At 41.1% G+C, this 21,168-nt stretch overlaps 1 protein-coding gene across 2 annotated transcripts in view; it reads left to right on the forward strand.

The window, feature by feature from the left end:
* Positions 1-5,372: 5,372 nt before the first annotated feature.
* Positions 5,373-21,168, forward strand: part of LOC132021770 (dynein axonemal assembly factor 9) — a 133,093-nt gene continuing 117,297 nt past the window's right edge. For both annotated transcript variants that reach the window (XM_059406632.1, XM_059406633.1), the window contains exon 1: positions 5,373-5,551. In XM_059406632.1, the coding sequence (XP_059262615.1) occupies positions 5,469-5,551 (83 nt within the window). In that variant the 5' untranslated portion in view covers positions 5,373-5,468. The remainder of the gene's footprint in view (positions 5,552-21,168) is intronic.

Here is a 21,168-nt window from a genome sequence, read left to right on the forward strand (position 1 = left end):
CTTTCAACTTTGAATAAACAATGTCTGCACTTCATGTAAACACCTACCAACATTTGTATTTGTATTATCTCCACCAAAAGCAGTACAATTTTCCTTATTAACTCCTAACTCAGAGAGTTTACAAAAATTTGCTCTTGTTTCTGAGGTCTCATCTGGAAGAGATTTTACTCAAAAGAGCCTTATAAGTGAACCTTTTCATAAGAAGAGTATTGCACAAAGGGAAAAATTTCCTGCATTGTCATTACTTGCACTCATGATGATGCTGCGAAAAGATGAAGCATTTAGAGTTTTTTTTTAAAAAGATTTTATTTATTTGTGAAGCACCTGGGTGGCTCAGTGGGTTAAAGCCTCTGCCTTTGGCTCTGCCTTCATGATCCCAGGGTCCTGGGATCAAGCCCCGCATCGGGCCCTGGGATCGAGCCCCGCATCGGGCTCTCCGCTCAGCAGGGAGCCTGCTTCCTCCTCTCTCACTGCCTGCCACTCTGCCTACTTGTGATCTCTGTCTGTCAAATAAATTTTTTAAAAATCTTAAAAAAAAGATTTTACTTATTTATTTGACAGAGAGGGAGATCACAAGTAGGCAAAGAGGCAGGCAGAGGGCAGCATTTAGAGTTTTGATAATCACTACAGCAGTAAAAGGAATTATTGCATTTTTAACTATTGTGGTAGATTTTGTCCTGGCATTTGAAATTTTGCTTATAGTTTGGAATTAGAAAATACTTCTGGTAGCAGTACATTCAAATAGTCATTTGAGCAGAAAGAAACTGATGACAGTATACAGTGTGGGAAGCCATAAGAAGTTCTGCTATGATTATTTTATCTTGTTCATCTGGATTTCTCGTAGTCAAAAAATTGTTATATGGAAGTGTTGAATTGCTGTATTGGACACCTGAATTACACTGTATGTTAACTAATTGGAATGTAAATTAAAACTTTAAAATGGGGACGCCTGGGTGGCTCAGTTGGTTAAGCAGCTGCCTTTGGCTCAGGTCATGATCCCAGCGTCCTGGGATCGAGTCCCACATCGGGCGCCTTGCTCTGCAGGGAGCCTGCTTCTCGCTCTGACTCTGCCTGCCTCTCTCTGTCTGCTTGTGCTCGAGCTCACTCTACCTCTCTCTCTCTGACAAATAAATAAATAAAAATAAAATCTTTAAAAAAAAAAAAAGAAACAAACAGGATTTAAAAAAAAATAAAATAAAAATAAAACTTTAAAATGTTATTTTGTCACTTTCTTTGATACAAGTTAAAGGAATCACATTTTTTTTTAAGGATTTTATTTATTTATTTGACAGACAGAGATCACAAGTAGGCAGAGAGGCAGGCAGAAGGAATCACATCTTTTATGCTTAGCTGTTAGAATATGCTAGTTTATATCTGACTTTATACCATTTTCTTTTCTTAACATTTTATTTGATTTTATTTTAAAGATTTATTTACGAGAGAGAGTGCACACAAGTGGGAGGGGCAGAGGAAGGGGGAAAGAGAGAATCTCAAGCCGACTCCAAGCTGAGTACAGAGGCCTACCTGGGGCTCAGTCCTATGACCCCGAGATCATGACGTGAACCAAAACCAGTAGTTGGACGCTCAATTGACTGCACCACCCAGGAACCCCTAAGATTTTATTTTTGTAAGACTTTATTTATTTTTGAGAGAGAGTGAGCACATGCACAAGTGTGGGGGATAGGCAGAGGAAGAAGCAGACACTCTGCTGAGCAGGAAGCATGATACAGAACTCGATCCCAGGACACTGGTATCATGACCTGAGCTGAAGGCAGACACTTAACTGACTGAGCCACCCAGTGCTCCTCGGCTCAAGTCTTGATCTCAGGGTCATGGGGATTCAGGCCCCACACTGGATTCCACATTGGGCATGGAGCCTGCTTAAAAAAGAAAGAAATAAATATATAAATTGGGTATCATCAAAATTAAAAATTCTGTGCTTCAAAGGACACTGTCAGGAATGTGTAAAGACAATACACAGAATGGGAGAAAAATTTTGCAAATCATATAGCTGATAAGGGACTTTAATCTAATATATATAAACTATAACAACTTAATGAAAAAGGGAAATAACCAAATAAAAAATGGGCTAAAGGGGGGCACCTGGGCAGCTCATTCGGTTAAGCATCTGCCTTCGGCTGAGGACATGATCCCAGAGTCCTGAAATCTAGCCCTGCATGGGGCTCCCTTTTCAATGGGGAGTCTGCTTCTCCCTCTGCTTCTGCCCCCCAACTCGTGCTCTCTCTCAAGTAAATAAATAAAATCTTCGAAAAAAATGGGCAACAGATCTGAACAGACATTTCTCCAATAAGATGTACAAATGGCTAATAGATGAAAAGATGCTTAACATCATTAGCTATCATGGAAATGCAGACCAAAACCACAATGAGATATGACTTCACACCCACTAAGATGGTTATAATCAATCATAAAGATGGATAATAAGTTTTGGCAAGGATTTAAAGAAATAGGAACTCAGATATATTGCAGGTGAGAATGTAAATGGTTCACTGCTTTAAAAAATAGTTTGGGGGATCCTCAACAGGTTAAAGAGTTACCATATGACCCAGTAATTTCATGCCTAGATAATATACCCAACAGAACTTTAAACATATGTCCACATTAGATCCTGTACACTCATGCTTATAGCAACATTAGCTATAAAATAGTAAAAATGTGGAAAAAACCCAAATGTACATCAACTGATAGGTGGATAAGAAAGGTGATTTATCCATGCAATAGAATGTTATTTGACTATAAAAATTCTTATACATGGGGGCACCTGGGTGGCTCAGTGGGTTAAAGCCTCTGCCTTTGGCTCAGGTCATGATCCCAGAATTCTGGGATCAAGCCCCCCATCAGGAGGGCTTATTTATCCATCTTTTTGATTGATTATAACCATCTTAGTGGGTATGAAGTCATATCTCATTGTGGTTTTGGTCTGCATTTCCATGATAGCTAATGATGTTAAGCATCTTTTCATCTATTAGCCATTTGTACATCTTATTGGAGCTCCTCTGCTCAACAGGGAGCCTGCTTCCTTTCCTCTCTCTCTGCCTGCCTCTCTGCCTACTTGTGATCTCTGTCAAATAAATAAATAAAATCTTTAAAAAAATTCTTATACATGCTACAACATGGATGAACCTTGCAAACATTATGCTAAGTAAAGTAAGTCACAAAGGACCATATTCTGTATGACTCAGCTTACAGGAAATGTTGAGAATGGGCAAATCCATAGAGAGAGAGAAAGATTAAGGGTTGCCTACGTCTGGGACCATTGGAGAGAAATGCGGGAATGGCTGCTTTCATAAAAGGTGTAGGTTTTCTTGTTGGGGTGATGAAAATGTTCTAAAGTCGTTTGTTGTGACTACACAATTTTGTGAACATATCTATAGATTTGCAAAATAAATAAATAAATAAATAAATAACTGGAGGCACCTGGCTGGTTCAGTCAGTGGCACATGCGACTCTTAATCTACAGTTTGTGGGTTCAGGCCCATGTTGGGTGTGGAGATTAGTTAAAAATAAAACCTTCAAGGGGCACCTGGGTGGCTCAGTGGGTTAAGCCTCTGCCTTTGGCTCAGGTCATGATCTCAAGGTCCTGGGATTTAGCCCTGCCTGCATGGGGCTCTCTGCTCAGCGGGGGAGCCTGCTTCCCTCTCTCTCTCTGTGCCTGCCTCTCTTCCTACTTGTGATCTCGGTCTGTCAAATAAATTATTTTTAAAAAATAAATAAAATCTTCAAAAAGAAAAGTAAAGAAAGTGGTAATAGCAATCATAGCAAGACTGGAAGAGGTTGTATTTATAAATTTTCCGGCTGAGACTGAGTTGTCACAAGTCCAAATTCATAACTAATGGTAGCTGGGAGTTGAGTCTTAAAAGGATTTCAAACTTTGGATTAAAAAAATTTTTTTGAACTCAATATCTGATGCAGAAAAAAGATGAACTTCTCTGCCTGCAAAGAAGAGCTGTATTTGTAAGTCGCAGTCCACAGCCACCCTCAACAAAACCAGAGCTGATCTTATACATAATGTTTTGGGAAGTCTTGCGTTGGGAGATTGAAGGTATTTCAGAAACGGGAGCACCCACGTCCCTATCGACCGACTTCCAGCTCTGTTAGTGTGGTCACCAAGGCAGCTGAAGACCGGGCTAACTTCGGAAGCCCCGTCATCGGAGCGAGGCACTTGCGGATTGGCTGTTGTCTAAAAGCCTGGAGCTGTCAATGATTGGCTGACTTTCAGAACCTTGGGGGCTGTCATTGATTTACTAACTTTTCAGAAGCGCAGTTACTGGAGTGAAGCTGTTGTTGACTGGCTGATTTTCAGAAGCAGAGCCACTGGAGTGAAGCTGTCGCTGATTGGCTGATTTTCAGAGCCTGTGTTTTGATGCGAAGTTATCTCTAAACAATGGTGGTTACTTGTTCACTGCTTGCAACTTGAGCCAAGAAAAGTCCTTTTTTGGAATATGAATAATAAGTACTTTTAATTTTTAGTCCTTTCTTTTGGTCTTCCCTCAGCTAAACCTATGGAAGAACACAGGGATTATTCAGATCTTTTTAGTTGCGGAGGTAGGATATTTCAGCTGTTGCCATTTAAGTGATTTAAGCTCACATTGCCTCGGCGGAAAAAGAACTCTACAAAAAACGCGTCCTGCTTAAGTGAAACTCCTGATAACCCTAACAATTAAGGATTTCCCCCGTTTTACACAGTCTCGGTGGGATTAGGTTTCTTGTACAAGACCCTGGAGTATGAAACAGGTCCAGCCAGGATCTGAACGGTAAAGGGCAAGGATCCTCTGGGAACCTATGGGCCCCTGACGCCCATTCCCTGCGCTTGGGTGTGCGCGTACCGCTATCCTGAGGTCGGCTAGCAATCAGCTGGATGTTTGAAGGGAGGATGCGCAGTTGATTAGCAGTAGGTGAAGAAAGAGCAGCGAGGCACTCGTCTGGGAGACCTAGGGAAGCCAGCCCGGAACGTGGGAGGTGCTCAAGTTCCTGCGATGCTCCGGGACCTGGGTGCCGCAGCGGAAGCCTTTGCTGGAGGCCGAAGCCGGCAGAGCCGGGCGGGGCAAACCCAGGCCCCGCCCCCGGGCGCGTCCGCGTGCGTGGCTGGGGGCGCAGCAGAGATCCCCACTCCATGATGCGGGGCCTGAGGACAGTGCAGAGCCGCGGCGTGGAAGCCCCCATCCTGGTGACCCGCGCTCCCAACGTCCTGCTGGGCTGCCTCGCAGCTTAAGGAGGGCGCGGCCCTGCGGCGGTGCGCCCACTCCCATCCCAACGCGTGCCGACGCCCCCTCGGCGATCCTTGCGCGCGTCCGGCCCCGCCCCCGCCCCCGACGTGCCCCCGCGCGCCGCGCCCCCCGCCCACCCGGCACGCCCCGCCGCCCCGCCCGGCCGCAGCGGGCCTGGAGCAAGCCGGCGGGCCTGAGCGACCCTCGCAGCGGCAGCGTCTTTCTCCGCCGCTCGCCGCCATGGACGTGTACCCCCCGCACCGGCTGGGGCTGCCCCGCGCGCGGTCCCCCGGCGGCCCTGGCCGCGGGTCGCCCTCAGTCAGGTACGCGGGGCCGAGGCCACAGAGGAGCGGCCGGGCCGGGGGTTGCGGGCTGTGGGGGTCCGGCGACGCCTCCCGCCGCAGGGCGTGGTCCGACATGGCTTCCTTGCAGACGGTTTTCCCTAAACGGCTGCCTGGGGACGTTTTCCCAGGAAATGCGCCCTTTGTAGCGGCTCCCACAATGGCTCCCCTGTAGACAGTCCCACAGCGGCTCCTCGGTGGAGACCCCCTGCTATGACATCCCCGTCCCTGTAGGTTTCCCCCAGGAAAGGTTCCCCTGTGGAGAACCTCTGCAGTGGTTTCTCTATGTGTAACTCACTTACCTTCCTCTTAGAATATTTCCCCCAGAAACGGCTGTCTGTGGAGAACCACCCCCCCTCCGCAACGCACACAGTAGCTCCCTTGGGTAGAACCCTTGAATGGGTTTCCCCAGAAACGGCTTACCTAAATCTCCCCTACAGTAGTTCTCCTCTAGAGCCTTTCTCCTTGACAGCAGCATCCCTAAAGAGTGCCCCCCCCCCCGCCCCTACATACATACACGCTGACAGCATCTTCCCTATTGCGGCTTCCCCCACCTCCCCATGCCCCAGCCTGCATCGCGACGCTCCCTCATTCCACAATAGGGAGCTCAGGTTGGGGGAGGCGCAGGAGAGAAAACTAACTGGGTGAATAGGAAAAAGAGGCCCAGTACCCCCCCCCCCCCCCAAATTGGCGGACCCCAAGCCCCTGAGGAATTGGCGGACCCTAAGCCCCTGAGGCTAGAGACAGAGCCCCTGGGTGCCTAAGGATGGGGAGGGTGATAATGGGGAGGGTCTCTACCCCCTAGGAAGACCCGTTTCCGATTTCTGCTCCCGGTGCCTTTGGGGCTGACCTTGATAGTCTGGGCATTGTTTGAGAGGAGCTGTTATGAGGCCGCCAGCAGAGTGTGGAGGTTGGAATGAAGGAGCATTTGCGGCAGAGATCGTTGAGAGAGAAGAAAGGAGAGAGAGAGAAATGGGCTTTGGGATCTGCTAAACTGTCATTAAACCAGAAGAGGGTTTTTTTTGTTTTGTTTTGCTTTTTCTCTATTTTAGTAGCTTAGCAAAGCAAATATGTTTTTCCCTTGAAAGGAGGTTGTTAATTTATATGTGAAAAATGGTTCTTCTTGTATCCTTGTTATGGTACTAAAGGAATTGTATTTTTAATTTTTTGCTAGCCAGTCTGGTTTTTTTTTTTGTTTTGTTTTGTTTTAACGAGAACAAATTCAGGGAGAGGAGAACTAAATCTTAAAATCCTGTCCCTTGCTTACTTCCTGACATTCCTTCCCCCACCCCTCCCTGTTTGTTGAATGAATAAAGGTTGGGAGAGATAGAGCTAGATACCCTTGGTTGCATTTGGGAGTCTTAATTTGCTTCTGATTTGGCAGGTGACATTGTTTGAATTCCTGCTCTGCTCTTCAGGGGAATTCCTTGTGTTCTAAATGTTTAGCTTCTTATGGTAACCTTCTCCAATCTGTCCTAACATTTCTGGCAGCCACTTTCACTGTTAGAAAGTATTTGAACTTTGTACAGAATAGAAACTGCACAGGGTACTTCTTTTTTCTTTCCTTTCCTTTTTTTTTTTTTTTTTCTTTTAAAGTAGGCTCCTACTCAGGACCCTAATATCAAGAATTGCATGCTCGACAGTCTGAGCTAGCCAGGCACCCTTGCACAGGATATTTAGAATTTGGAGCAGCCATCCTTTAAATCTAAGCTTTGTATAGACTTGGGGTTCATCCCAGATCATTTTGAGCTTAGGAATCTTGAGTTTTTGAAACTTTTAGGAGAAAAAAGCTTCCCAGTGAACTCCATCTCTGCAATAACTGCTGCTATCCTTATTTCTAGGAACATGGCAGTGCACAGCATATTTTTAAAATAGTGTTTTGTTGTTAGATTAATGATGGATAACTTTATTAATCATAAACTCTGAATCTTAAAACAAGTGGTTGAGTGAAACTTGTTGGTCTTCAGACAAGGGATAGTGCATGGAACCTCAAGGCCTGTTTTACCTTTGGTAAAAGAAATTGAGTCAAGGTTCTCCTTCTTTACCCTACTTCTGCATAACCAAACATGCTTTTCTTACCCATTCAAGCCTTCCCCTGACTTTTGACATTGAATGGCAGTTATGGACTCAGCACTTTCCTGTCACCCATATTTGAATTCTTTGCAGCACTCTGACTCTGAGTGATGAAAGAGGCAGGCGTAACTGGTGAAGTTGCATTCCTGAAGACCCATAGATAGCACTTTTTAAGTGTGTGTTTCCCTTCTAGCAGTGAAGTTCATTTTCACAGATGGGGAATAGAGATCAGGAGTTAAAATGCTGTTGTTTAGAACTAGAAGCTGCTTTTTCAGGATGTGGTAGTCATTACTGCTTCCCATCAGCTATTTTTGGTTTCTGCCTCCTGGACATGTGGTACAATTATACTTGCCCCCTTGAAGCTGGGTATGGCATTATGAGTTGCTTTTGGTCCATCAGTGTGTTCAGGAATGATGTGTATTCCTTCATGGTAAAAGCTTCCAGTCTATGATTTGCCACTATCTTTCCCTCTACTGTGGTGTCTGTTAGTGCTTCAGGTGGTGGCAAGTCCATCAGTCTGGGACTCAGAGCAAACTTCAAGATGACTTATGTTTGATATGTAGAGCAATTAGTAAACCTTCATTGTTTCAAGGCACTGAGATTTTGGAATTATTACCAGGTAACTATCTTGACTACTAAATCTCCCCTACAGTAGTTCTCCTCTAGAGCCTTTCTCCTTGACATCCCTAAAGAGTACCAACCCCTTATGTTTTCCTACTGCAGAGGAAGGGAGGCAGGCTCCCTGCTGAGCAGAGAGCCTGATGTGGGGCTCGATCCCAGGACCCTGGGATCATGACCTGAGCCGAGGGCAGAGGCTTAACCCACTGAGCCACCCAGGCGCCCGCCATTTTACTCCTCTTTATACAAATAATCCAACATACACTGGGCTAGGTGTTGTGAGACAAAGTAGGCCATTGCCCTCAAAGAGTTCCTTTATAAATGGAAAGAGACACGAACAGTGCAAATCATAATACAGAGAGTTGAGAAATAACTACTGAGGAAGAAATAGGGCTGAAGTAATAATAATGTAAGAAGGTATAGTTGATTTTGAGTTTGACTGTTGGAAGAATGAATTTGCCATTTACTGATACCGGGAACACTGGAATTAGAGCAAAGGGAGTTCAGATTTGGCCTTATTCATTTTGAGTTGCCTAATAGATATCCAAATGGAGATCTTGGATAAGCAGTTGGATATCTTAATCTGGAGTTCAGGAGAAAGACTGGAACTGGAAATGCTATGCTGATGGCTCCCACATTTTTATTTAGATCTTTGAGACTGGGTAGAGATCCCGAGAACAAATTAGATAGAGAAGACTAACATGCAAGCCTTGGGATATCCCGTCTAGGAAAGACAGTGTAACAGTGGTTCCAAATTCTAATGAAAAGTAGCTTCCTACTTCTGAAATGGGAGAAGAATCCAGGACAGTCATGGGAAGCCAAATAATAAGTGCCATTGGTGGGCTGATGAGGAATATGAATAGTCTATTAGATTTGGTAACATAGAGGTTATTGGTGGCCTTGACATTTTCAAGAGAAAATGGAGGAGGAGAATTGAAGATAGTGAGTATAGATAGTCATAATGATGTTGTTTCAAGGACTGAAGAGCAGAGCAATAAGACTGTGGCTATGAGAGAGAGGAGAATAATGCAGCTATGGCTATCAGAGAAAGCAGGGAAACAGGGATCTGGTTGGAAGGGTTAAAGTGTTAGAGTTCTTTTGTTTTTAGGTGGACAGACATTATAGCCTTCCTAAAACAAAGTTGATGGGAATGATGGAGTACAGAGAGGAAAATTGATTATTAAAAGAAAGGAAGGGACTATTGCAGGGGTGAAGTCCTTGAGCAGTTTGAGAGGGAATTGAATCTAGGACATAAATGGATATATTGGCCTCAGACTATATAGGTGCATGAACAGTTCATCTGTGGTGGGTTTATAGACCCAAATGCTGGTGTATTGGTAGCTTGGTGGTGGGAGAAAGTGAAAATTCTCTTCTGTTTACTTCTGTATTTGCCATTAAATAGGAAGGCAGATCTTCAGCTAAAAATGAAGAGTAGAGAAGGTGTTAGAAGTTTGAGAAGAAAGAAGGTTTAAAATCCATCCAAGAGAGTTGGGGAAAATTAGTTGAATAAAGAAATGTTTTAGGATTGCCAGGCAGCTATAAGTATCCATTTGCTCTTTGTTGTCATAAATTTAAGGTGAGACCCAGTTAGCATGGTTGTATGCTTTTCCTTCAGCTTTATTGAGCTGTTTGGAGGTGGATATTGTGGAAGGGAGTGGCTCAAGTAGGGTAGAGGACATCATTGGAAAACAGGAATAAAGGAACTGAGAGGTAAGGATAGTGGGAGGATTGCCTGTCTTAGTGCTTACTGAAATTATCATGAATGAAGATAGAAGTAATAATAGCAAAGGGATAGTGATCGGGAAGCTAAAAATCTTTAGGGAATGTGGAGAACTGAATGACCCAGAGATTTGTACTATTTGTAACAAGAAGGGCTAGCGGGTGGTTATTGTTTGATGGCATGAAGATTTCACCCAAAATAAAATAAAGCAAGAAGTTAGATAAACAAACTAATTATGGTTGATTGATTGATTTTTCTCAAAACCAGAGGACATGAGTTTCCAGATCAAAAGGACATTTCAGTAGTCCAGCACAACTAGTTTAAAAATATCCATGCCGAGGTAGAAGGTCATAAAATTTTTGAGTGCTATAGAGTCAAAAGAATAGCTACAAATCAGATAGAGTCAGGAATCATAGAATTGCAGCAAGACTGGAAGCTAGAAGATAATGGAGAAACAGTGCCTTCTGAAGGAAATGGATTCTTTCCCAGAATTCAATATCCAGCCATAGCAGGTTTGAGGGATGGTTAAAGACATTTCACACATGCTAGTTCTCCGAGTTTGACCTTACGTGCACCCTTTATTAAGAAGCCACTGAAGGATGTGCTCTAGCAAAACAGTCTGACTAAGGGGTTCCGGTGCTGGGGATCTTCTATACCATGTACAGGTGGAGTTTCTTCCTTGATAAGGGACTAGTAAGAAAGGGCTTTCTTTGTTATCCCTGGAAATTACCAAAGGCCTGGGACCATTTTTTATTGCCATTTCCCACATTGCTTGCCCTGGTACTTAGATCAGTGTCTGGCACATAGACAGCATTCACTAAATATGAACTGCTGTTGTAAGCTATTATGAAATATTGCTTGCACTCATTATTTATTGAATTAATAGAGAATAACTACAGGGGAAGCTGTGGGCTATGTTAAATTTCATAAGTGTTCAGAGAATGAAAAATCACATGTGAGCTAGTTGGTGAGAAGTGGTTCATGACAATGATGATCTACAGGAACACTTCATTAGAGCCTCACAGAGGCAAGTTATCTCTTCAGGTGATACTTAATGGCCAGTGGCCAATACCTATGGCACTCTTTTGGCTTTACAGATCTACAGAAATAATAATTGCTGTTGTATAGATGGTCTCTGCCTTAAGAAAACTCAGAATGCAAAGTATTGTATATATGAAAATACAGAGTTTTACCTCCAGTATACTTGCTTAGATACTGGCCAGGGAAGCTTGGTGTGGTGCCTATAGAAGCAAAGAGGGTTTGCTTAGTTAGGCTTTTACGGTCTTATTTCTGACCCAGAAGTAGAGGTCTCAGTATCTGCCTTTTCACTTGTGTCTGAGATGACTGTGTACTGAGAACTCTTATTTATTGAATATGGTGGCATTTATATATACAGTATCTTAAAAATGTTTCATATGAAGCTCCTGGGCTTTTCTGTGATATTCTGATTTTTAGAGAAGGGAGTGAATGAGATGCAGATCTACTCGAGAGTTACACAGCTTAAATTATTGTTTTGCCCTGAAATTTTAGGAAAAGGAAAAGGTTTTGCATTATGGGTGTTTAAAACTTTTATCTGTGATTTTGAGCCCTGGTTTGAGGAAAAGTCAGCTCATTTGGCATGCTTATTGTTTTCAACTTCTTATTTTGAAATAAACAATTTTAGATTTATAGATGAATTGCTAATATGCTGTTGAGTGTTCTATGTAGCCTTCATCTAGCTTACTCTAATGTTAACATCTTACATATAACCACGCACATTTATTAAAATAAGAAATTAATAATGGTGTAGTGCTTTAATTTATTAAGTAAACTTTTGTTTACTTGGCTTTTAGCACTCTGGACTATTTATTTGTATTTCCACAGTTTCCCACTAACATCTTTTTTTCTACTCTAAGATCCAATCAAGTATCCCACATTGCATTTATATTTGGCATGCACTTAATAGTCAAAGAAGTGAGGGAAAGTAATTGTGGATGCTTTCTGAATGAAGACTTGTGAAACTGACTTTACAAAGAGCAGATTGTGTGAGGAAATGCTCAGAGAAAGCCAGAGAAAAGGAAGAAAATGGAAAGTAAGATGTTATACAGGGTATTATAAATAGACTTCCAGATAACAATTTCCATTTGTGATAGGTAGCATTTTCTGAAGTCCTTGAATTTAGTTTGTGGAGTGTCTTATTAACCCCAGTTAATGAAATATGTGTAGACTTGAACTGCAGTTGGGTACCAGTTTTACCCATTTTAGGTTAGGTGGCCTATTAGTTAAGAGCTACATTTGGCAGCTGGTAAAAGATCCTTAACGATAATGACTTAATGTAAGGATTTATTTTTTCTTGCAAAAGATGTCCATCTAAGGAGAGCAGTCTAGTCCTGGTGTAAGGTCATCAGGGAGGAAACGGGGCCTCTTCTGCTTATTTTTGTGCTCTTAGCAAGTGGATTCCATGGCTTCATGGTCACAAAATGGCTGGAAGAACTCCAGCTATAATGTCTGTCAGGCAAGGGGAAGGAGAAGAGACGGTTCTCCTAGTTAAGTCGGCTCTTTGCTTCAGAGAGTTTCTCCAGAAGCTTCCACATGATGGCTCCTGCATGTCTCATTGATCAGCTCTAGAAGCAGAGGAACTGGGCCATTACTGCCCCAAGTAAAATTGGGGTACTGTGAATGAAAAAGAAGGGGAGAATGGATATGGATTAGGTAACTGATTGCCTCTCCCACAGGGAGGTAATGATGTGGAATGAAAGTTATATTGCTTAAGATTACTGATAGGTCCAGTGAGCTACAAGAAACATGAAAGTGCTGGGGGGGGGGGGGGGAAGTGCTGGGAGAAAATTAGTGATTTCTCATTCATATCTTCTGTGTGTATGTATGTGTCCTTTCAGTTTAAGTCAGTTACAGTCAGTAGTTAACCATGTTCTAACATTGGGATTGCTTTTTCCGTTGCAAGTTGTTGGCCCAGCAAAGACATTGGTGGGCAATGACATTTACTGCCTTGCTACACATCTTGCCCTTTTGCCTTTCTTCCAAGTCTCTAGGTTTTTTCTAGTGGGTTTTTTTTTTTTTGGTCTTTTTATTTTTAAGATTTTATTTGCAGGTAATCTCTATACCCAATGTGGGGCTTGAACTCACAAACCTGAGATCAAGAGTCATATGCTCCCCTGACTGAGTGGCCAGACACCCACTAAGGGGTGTAAATAATTGCCACTTTAACTCAGGGCCAAGTTTATTAAACCCTAGTAGTCCTACAGTAGCTCCTTTTAATTAGTACCTGAAGTCTAAATTAATGCTTATGAGGCTTGTTTGTATTATTCATACAGTTGACTTCCCCCCAGCATTTTATTATGAAAGTGCTCATAAGTACGGGAAAGTTGAAAGAATTGTTCAGTGGCATTCATGTGTATCCATATGTAGATTCTACACTTTTTTATTTTATTTTATTTTATTTTAGATTATACACTTTTAATATATTTGCTATATTTGCCTTATATATCCATTCCTCTATCAATGAATCCATCCTATATTGTGATATTTCCTTTTTACAGCTTTTTAAAGTAAGTTATAGATATGTTTCCTGGAATTGATTTTCTATTAAGAAGAATGCTTTCTATTGCAAATGACAGAAACCCAACTCAAAGGTTTTAAGTAAGAAGAATATATTGCCTTAGGTGACTGGAAGGAATAATAGGGAGATAGCCTTCCTACAGGAAGAGGTGTAGAAACTAGGGCCTCCAGAACTGGAACCAGAACTCTTCTATCATAATAGTTGCCTCTATCCATATAGCCCGAAATACACATTCTTTTTGTGTGTATTACTATGACCCTTGAGGCCATTTCTTCCAGGTCTAAAATGAGAAAATCCTGGTAAGGACTCCCCTTAGCATGGCTTGTTCCTGGGTAAGTCAAAATTGGAAACTGTGGCAAAGAAGGAGCACAGTGTTTGTTATCAGGGGAGGTAGAAGTGGAAAGCATGCTGAGTTAAGTACATACCTCAGAAAACTTGCCACTTGCTTTCTTCTGAGGTTGGCATAATCCCGGTACTTGACAAGGAAAACTACAAGTGCAAAAATAATTTTTTTTTTTATGATTTTATTTATTTATTTGATAGAGATTACAAGTAGTCAGAGAGGCAGGCAGGGAGAGAGAGGAGGAAGCAGGCTCCCTGCTGAGCAGAGAGCCCGATGTGGGGCTTGATTCCAGGACCGTGGGATTGTGACCTGAGCTGAAAGCAGAGGCTTTAACCCACTGAGCCACCCAGGTGCCCCTACAAGTGCAGAAATTCTAAATAAAACAATAGTATATTGAAACTAGAAGTATGGTGAAAACAACTTTATAAATAAGTAGAATTTGTCCCAGAAATGCAAAAGTTGTTTATCATCAGGAAATCTATCAATGAGCGGTGCCTGGGTGGCTATGTCAGTTAAATGTCTGCCTTTGGCTCAGGTCATGATCCAGGGGTCCTGAGATCAAGTCCCACATCAGGCTCCTTGCTCAGCAGGCAGCTTGCTTCTCCCTCTGCCTACTGCTTCCGGTGCTTGTGAGTGCACACTCTGTCTCTCTGATAACTAACTAACTAAGTAAAAATGAATAAAATCTACCAATTAAATTAACACACTAGTAGATGCCCCCAATCTACTATTTAAAAAATTAATATTCATTCTTGATTTGAATCAAGTAACATAATAAGGTTTCAGCTAATATAATAAAATAAACAAAAGAGGGGTGCCAGGGTGCCTCAGTTGGTTAAGCTTTTGACTCTTGATCTAAGCTCAGGTCTTGATTCAGGGTTATGAGTTCAAGCCCCTACTTAATAAAAAAGATAATAAGCAAAAGAAATGATCATCTGCTTCTTGCAGTAGGCTCTTAATTGGTCTCTGAGGTTCTACTCTTGTCCCCCTTTGGTCTGTTTCCAGTATAGTAAATAAAGTGATCTTATGAAAATACAACTCATCTCATATGAGTCATCCTTATTTTCAAAACACTCCAAGAAAAATCTCAAATCATGAGCTTTGACAAGACTCTAATCCAGCTTCCCCCCCCCCCCCCCCTTTATCTCCTATTATTGCTGTCTTCCTCACTTGCTGTAAACATTGCTGCTTCCGGACCTTTGCAATTACTGTGCAGCTTGCTCTCTGGCATCCTTCAGGGCAAAACCTTTCCTCTACCTTTCTTTAAAAGGGCAGCCCACCCTCCTCTTAGGACTCTCAAGCCATTTATCACCATATGATAAATGTATTTTTCCTATTTATTTTTATTTCTCCCTCACTCGTTTCCCAATTAGAATGTAAGTCCTAGAGGCTCCTAAGTGGCTCAGTCGGTTAAACATCTGCCTCTTGGTATCAGCTCGGGTTTTTTTTTTTTTTTTTTTTTTTTTTAATTTATTGGACAGATAGAGATCACAAGTAGGCGGAGAGACAGGCAGAGAGGAGGAAGCAGGCTCCCTGCTGAGCAGAGAGCCTGATGGGGCTTGATCCTGATCCCAGGACGCTGGGATCATGACCTGAGCCAAAGGCAGAGGCTTTAACCTACTGAGCTACCTAGGCGCCCCTCAGCTCAGGTCTTGACCTCAGGGTTGTGAGTTCAAGCTTTGTGTAAGAAAGAAATGTAAATGAAAAAATAAATGACATGTAAATTCTTCTATTTTCATTGCAATGGTTTTTGCCCTTTTACTGATTGCTAAGTCCTCCCCCCAGCTCTTGAGTAACCAGTGCCTGACACATGGTAGGTCCTCAGTAAAAACGTGATGAATTAATAAGTTGGAATAAAAGTTGTAAATGTTAATAAAAAAAAAAAGTTGTAAATGTTGAAGACATAAAACCACTATGTTTTACTACTTGGAAAACTATGATAATAGATAAAAGTCTTAGAACTGAGTTTATCAAATTGTTTAAAAAAGATAATGGATTCAAGATGACATTCAAAACGGGAACAAAAACTGTAAAATACCTAGGAGTCAATCTAATAAGAAATATGTAGGGGCGCCTGGGTGGCTCAGTGGGTTAAGCCGCTGCTGAGGTCATGATCTCAGGGTCCTGGGATCGAGCCCCACATCAGGCTCTCTGCTCAGTGGGGAACCTGCTTCCTCCTCTCTCTGCCTGCCTCTCTGCCTACTTGTGATCTCTCTCTGTCAAATAAATAAATAAAATCTTAAAAAAAAAGAAATATGTAAAACTTACATAAATAAAAATATAAAACTTGACAGAAGGACATAAACAGGAGAGGAACGAAGGAGCGATGCATCACGTTCCTGAGTGGGAAGCTCAGTACTGTCCAGATTCAGTATGATCATAATACAAATTCTCAATGGGAATTTGTCTGTACTTGACAAACTGATTTTATAATTCTTCTTAAAAAGAAAATGTTCTATACTAATTCACTATGGAAATTCAATGGGAAGTTTTATTTGATTGAAATCAATTTAAAAGATGCATATATATATTTTGTATATTTCATATGTATTGGATATATATATTAAAACTTAAAATGAAAAAAAAAAAAGAAAAGAAAAAAGAAAATGTTCAAGAACCCTGGTGGCTCGGTTGGTTAAGCGTCTGCTCTAGTCATGATCCCAGGGGCCTGTGACCAAGTCCCTCATAAACCTCCTTGCTTGTCAGGGAGCCTGCTCCTCCCTCTGCCTGCCACTCCCCCTGCTGGTGCTCTCTCGTGCGCACTCTCTCTCTGACAAATAAATTAAGATCAAAGAAAGAAAGACAAAATGTTCAGGGGTGCCTGAGTGGCTCCAGTGGTTTAAGTGTCTGCCTTTGGCTCAGGTCATGAGGTCGAGCCCACGTTGGTATCCCCGTTCAGTGGGGTGTCTGCTTCTCCCTTTTCCTTTGCCTCTTCCTACCACTCATGTGCTCTGTCCCTCTCTAATGAATAAATAAAATCTTAAAAAAAAAAAAAGAAAATGTTCAGTAGGGCGCCTGGGTGGCTCAGTGGGTTAAGCCGCTGCCTTCGGCTCGGGTCATGATCTCAGGGTCCTGGGATCGAGTCCCATATCAGGCTCTCTGCTCAGCACGGAGCCTGCTTCCTCCTCTCTCTCTCTGCCTGCCTCTCTGCCTACTTGTGATCTCTCTCTCTCTGTCAAATAAATAAATAAAATCTTAAAAAAAAAAAAAAAGAAAATGTTCAGTAAAAACCATGATCTTTGAAACAGTGATAGAACTGGAACTTGCCCTTTAAGATATAAAAATAACCCATTTATTGTAAAGTTCAAGTAATAATTTTGGTTGTTTTTTAAGTATACTATTTCTGAGAGACTAGATCAAATAAGAATCAAATATATGGATCCCGCTTTATATAATAATTTAGTATATGTTAAAAGTGGCTTTCTACATCAGAGGATGAAAAGGATTGTGGTTTGGGACATTTATATTTTGGAGGAAAAATACAGTTATATTGGGTCACCTGGGTGGCCCAGTCAGTTAAGTATCTGCCTTCTGCTTAAGTCATGATCTCTGGGTCCTGGAATCAAGTAGCTTCAGGCTTCCTGCTCATCAAGGAGTCGGCTTCTCCTGCTGTCTCTACCCCTCCCCCAGCTCATGCTTTCTCTCCGATAAAATAATAGTTATATTCCTGCTTCACAAAAATAAAAAAGCAAGTTCCAGAGGAGCAAAGAGCTAAATGTTGAAAACACACAGACACACACACAATTAAATAATTGGCATTTTATTATTTTTTTTATAATACTGAGTGGGAAAGACACAAAAGGAAGACCTAAAACTCCTAAGCCTAAAGATAGAGTTAGGCAGATTTAGTTAAATAAAACTTGACATCTCCTGCATGAAAAAGATACCATAAACAAAGTCTAGCAGTTTCAAGAAAATATTTGCAGCATATGGCTTTTAAAATATGGAATATGTAAATTATTCAGAACACCCCCTTCTATGACTAAATAGAAAATGAGTCAAGAACAAGAATACGCATTCACAGAAAAGGAAATATAGATGATCAATAAACATTTGACAGTCTCCCTAGTGATTAGGGAGAAATGTAAAAGTATGATAATGAGAATTAGGTGAAGAGTGATAACACATAGTTTAAAAAGTTGTGGGGAAACAGGTACTCTGGTACACTGTAGGTGACTGTTTTAAGAAAACAATTTGGCAACATTTATCAAAATTTAAAATGCAGGTACTTCTTAACTGGGCAGTGCTACTTTTTAGGTCCCTCCCCTGCAGAAATTTTTACAGTGCCAAAGATGGATATAGTTATTCTTTGAAGCATTATTTGCTATTACAAAAATAATATCCTGAATGTTCACTCAGAGTGGCTGGTTAAATAAAAACAAAAGAATACAGTATGGCACTTTTAAAAAATGCAGTTGAGTTCTAAGAACTAACTTGGAAAGGTCTTAAGGTACAACGTTCAGTGAAAACATGTTGCAGAGCACTTATTTATCTCATGATTATGATTTTATGTAAAAATAATCCAACCCCCCAGAAAACTCACCCAAACTAAACATTACAGAGAGATTCACACCAGTTTGTTCACAGGAGTTTTCTATGATAGGGTGAATCAGATTAGTATGAGGATTCACTTTGTGGAACAATCAAAACATAAAGTGTACAGGACAATATATTCAATATTTACTTAATTTTGAAAATAAAAAAGTTAACAAAGTCACACACAAAAAAACTGGCAAAAATAAAATTTTCAGGTTTTTTGTCCTTCATTTCCAGGGAACCAGGATAATGAAATATAAACAAGAAATATACCTGGCTGTGTATATCATAACTTATAAAAGCAGTGAGGAGTGAATTAACTACTATAAAACCAAAGAGGGGAAAAATAGAGATGACTGACTTTTTAGGATTTGGAAATACTGTGTCTGTGGCAAACTTTATTGTCAGGACATCAGTGAGGTGTAGCAGAAAGGAAAAGTTCAGAGTTAAGGTATCTGGTAGTTTACATTTTGATGCTGCTAATCCTGGCTCAACCTTATGATTTTGGGTAAACTGCTTCTGTTTAGGTCTTGGCTTCTTCACTTTATTATCTATCACATGTAGATTCTGAATCTGAACCCAAGTAGAGTCAGAAATAAAGTATAGTATACAAGCGGCATATTTGACATAAACCACATTAGTGGGTCTGCTTGGACGACAGGTATTCTGAAAGAGGAACTTTGTAAAGCCATGGTGACTCAGGCCATCTGTCTACCTAGGATGTGCTAGCCATGCCCAGGTAAACCTGGAAGATAGAGGGCAGTGCTCTTGCTGGTTGTGGTGTATGTTTGAAAGTTTCTATTAAAAAAAAAGAGAGAGAGAGACTGGTGGATATACAGCAAACTCAGTGGTGATCTCTGGGTGTTAGGAACAATGACAATTTTAATATCCCATTTTTTTCATCCAAGAAAGGATAATATTTTACATGTGGCACCAAGGTAAATAAAAGCAAGTATAGGGCGCCTGGGTGGCTCAGTGGGTTAAGCCGCTGCCTTCGGCTCGGGTCATGATGTCAGGGTCCTGGGATCGAGTTCTGCATTGGGCTCTCTGCTCAGCAGGGAGCCTGCTTCCTCCTCTCTCTCTCTCTGCCTGCCTCTCTGCCTACTTGTGATCTCTCTCTCTGTCAAATAAATAAATAAAATCTTAAAAAAAATAAAATAAAAAAAAATAAAAGCAAGTATGCCAAAATGTTAATAGAGGCTGATTCTGGGTGCTGGGAATACCTGTGATTGTGGTTTTCCCTATACTTAGTGGGTTATGTTTTTTTTAAATAGGTAAGTATTTCAATAAGTGACAAGTTTAATGGTTCAGTGACAATAGGTTATGTTCTGGTTAAGAATTAAATTTGGGAAGCAGGAAAATGTTTAAGGAAAGAACTGAATTTACCTTTATTAATTTGACTGGAAAATGAGATACTAATTAGGATAATGTTTTACTCTGGGAAAAGGAAGGTCTTTCTATATTTTATCCGCTTCCACTTTATTTGGCAAAGATACTTGTGGAAAAGAAATGCTTTTCACTCCTATTCTCAGTATTGTCTTGGCTTTCCACAGCAGCAGTTGAGGGAGCTGTTTGTTTCCTGGTCACATGACATAGTCATGCTTTTTGTCACTGGCTGGTTGTTAGTTTGAAAACCAAAGAGCTCTTGGTAACCTTGGCAGTCAGTCTGTCTGCTGTTCATATGGGTTAGGAAATGAGCCAAAGGACCAACTCGATAAAATATTTCTAGTGCAGAGAACGATTATAAGATTGATCTTGTAGTAAACATGAGAGGAGAGGGGCAGATAACCCATTTCCCAGGGAAAGGTTTCTTACTTTAATCTTAATCTTCTTGCAATTTCTGTTCTGCCACTTCTAAAACGCTAAATTGCTCCACCCTTACCTTCAACCCCAGATTTTTTTTTTTAAAGATTTTATTTATTTGACAGACAGAGATCACAAGTAGGCAGAGAGGCAGGCAGAGAGAGAGAGAGAGAGGGAAGCAGGCTTCCTGCGGAGCAGAGAGCCCGATGCAGGGCTCGATCCCAGGACCCTGAGATCATGACCCGATCCGAAGGCAGCGGCCCAAACCACTGAGCCACCCAGGCGCCCCAACCCCAGATTTTTATTAAGAAAATGTTTAGCTATGGTGAGTGCTGTGAAGTGTGTAAACCTGGCGATTCACAGACCTGTACCCCTGGGGATAAAAATATATGTTTATAAAAAATAAAAAATAAATAAAATATTCAAACAATACAGAAAAGGTGAGAGTAGTATGGTGAATACTTGATAACCCACCACTTAGAGTCAGTAATTTTTAATTTTTAACAGTTTTGCCGTTTGTGTTGTCTTTCTTTTCTTTTCTTTTCCTCATTCTGGTTTTCTTTTCCTCATTCTGGTTTTCTGTTAAACCCTTTCCAAGTGAGTTACAGATAGCATGACATTGCTAAGTACTTCCTCTTGTATCTGCTTTAAAAAAGAAAGAACGTTCTAGGTATAAATACAATAACATCTCACTTAAGAAAATTAACAGTAATTCCCCTACTAACGTCAAATACCCAGTTCATACTCAGATTTTTCCAGATGTCTTGTGGATATTTCCCTGTTTTTTTTTTTAAATCAAATTAAGGTTTTTACATTAATTTTATTATTTACTCTCTCACATTAGAAGAGTTCTCCCTCTTTGTTCTTTTTGTTTAACATGGCATTGACTTTTTTAACCTAAATTTTTATTTGTAGTGAAATACCTGTAACAAAATTTACCATCTTAACCA

The sequence above is a fragment of the Mustela nigripes genome, chromosome 7 (assembly GCF_022355385.1).
Source record: "Mustela nigripes isolate SB6536 chromosome 7, MUSNIG.SB6536, whole genome shotgun sequence".
NCBI classification, from domain to species: Eukaryota; Metazoa; Chordata; class Mammalia; order Carnivora; family Mustelidae; genus Mustela; species Mustela nigripes.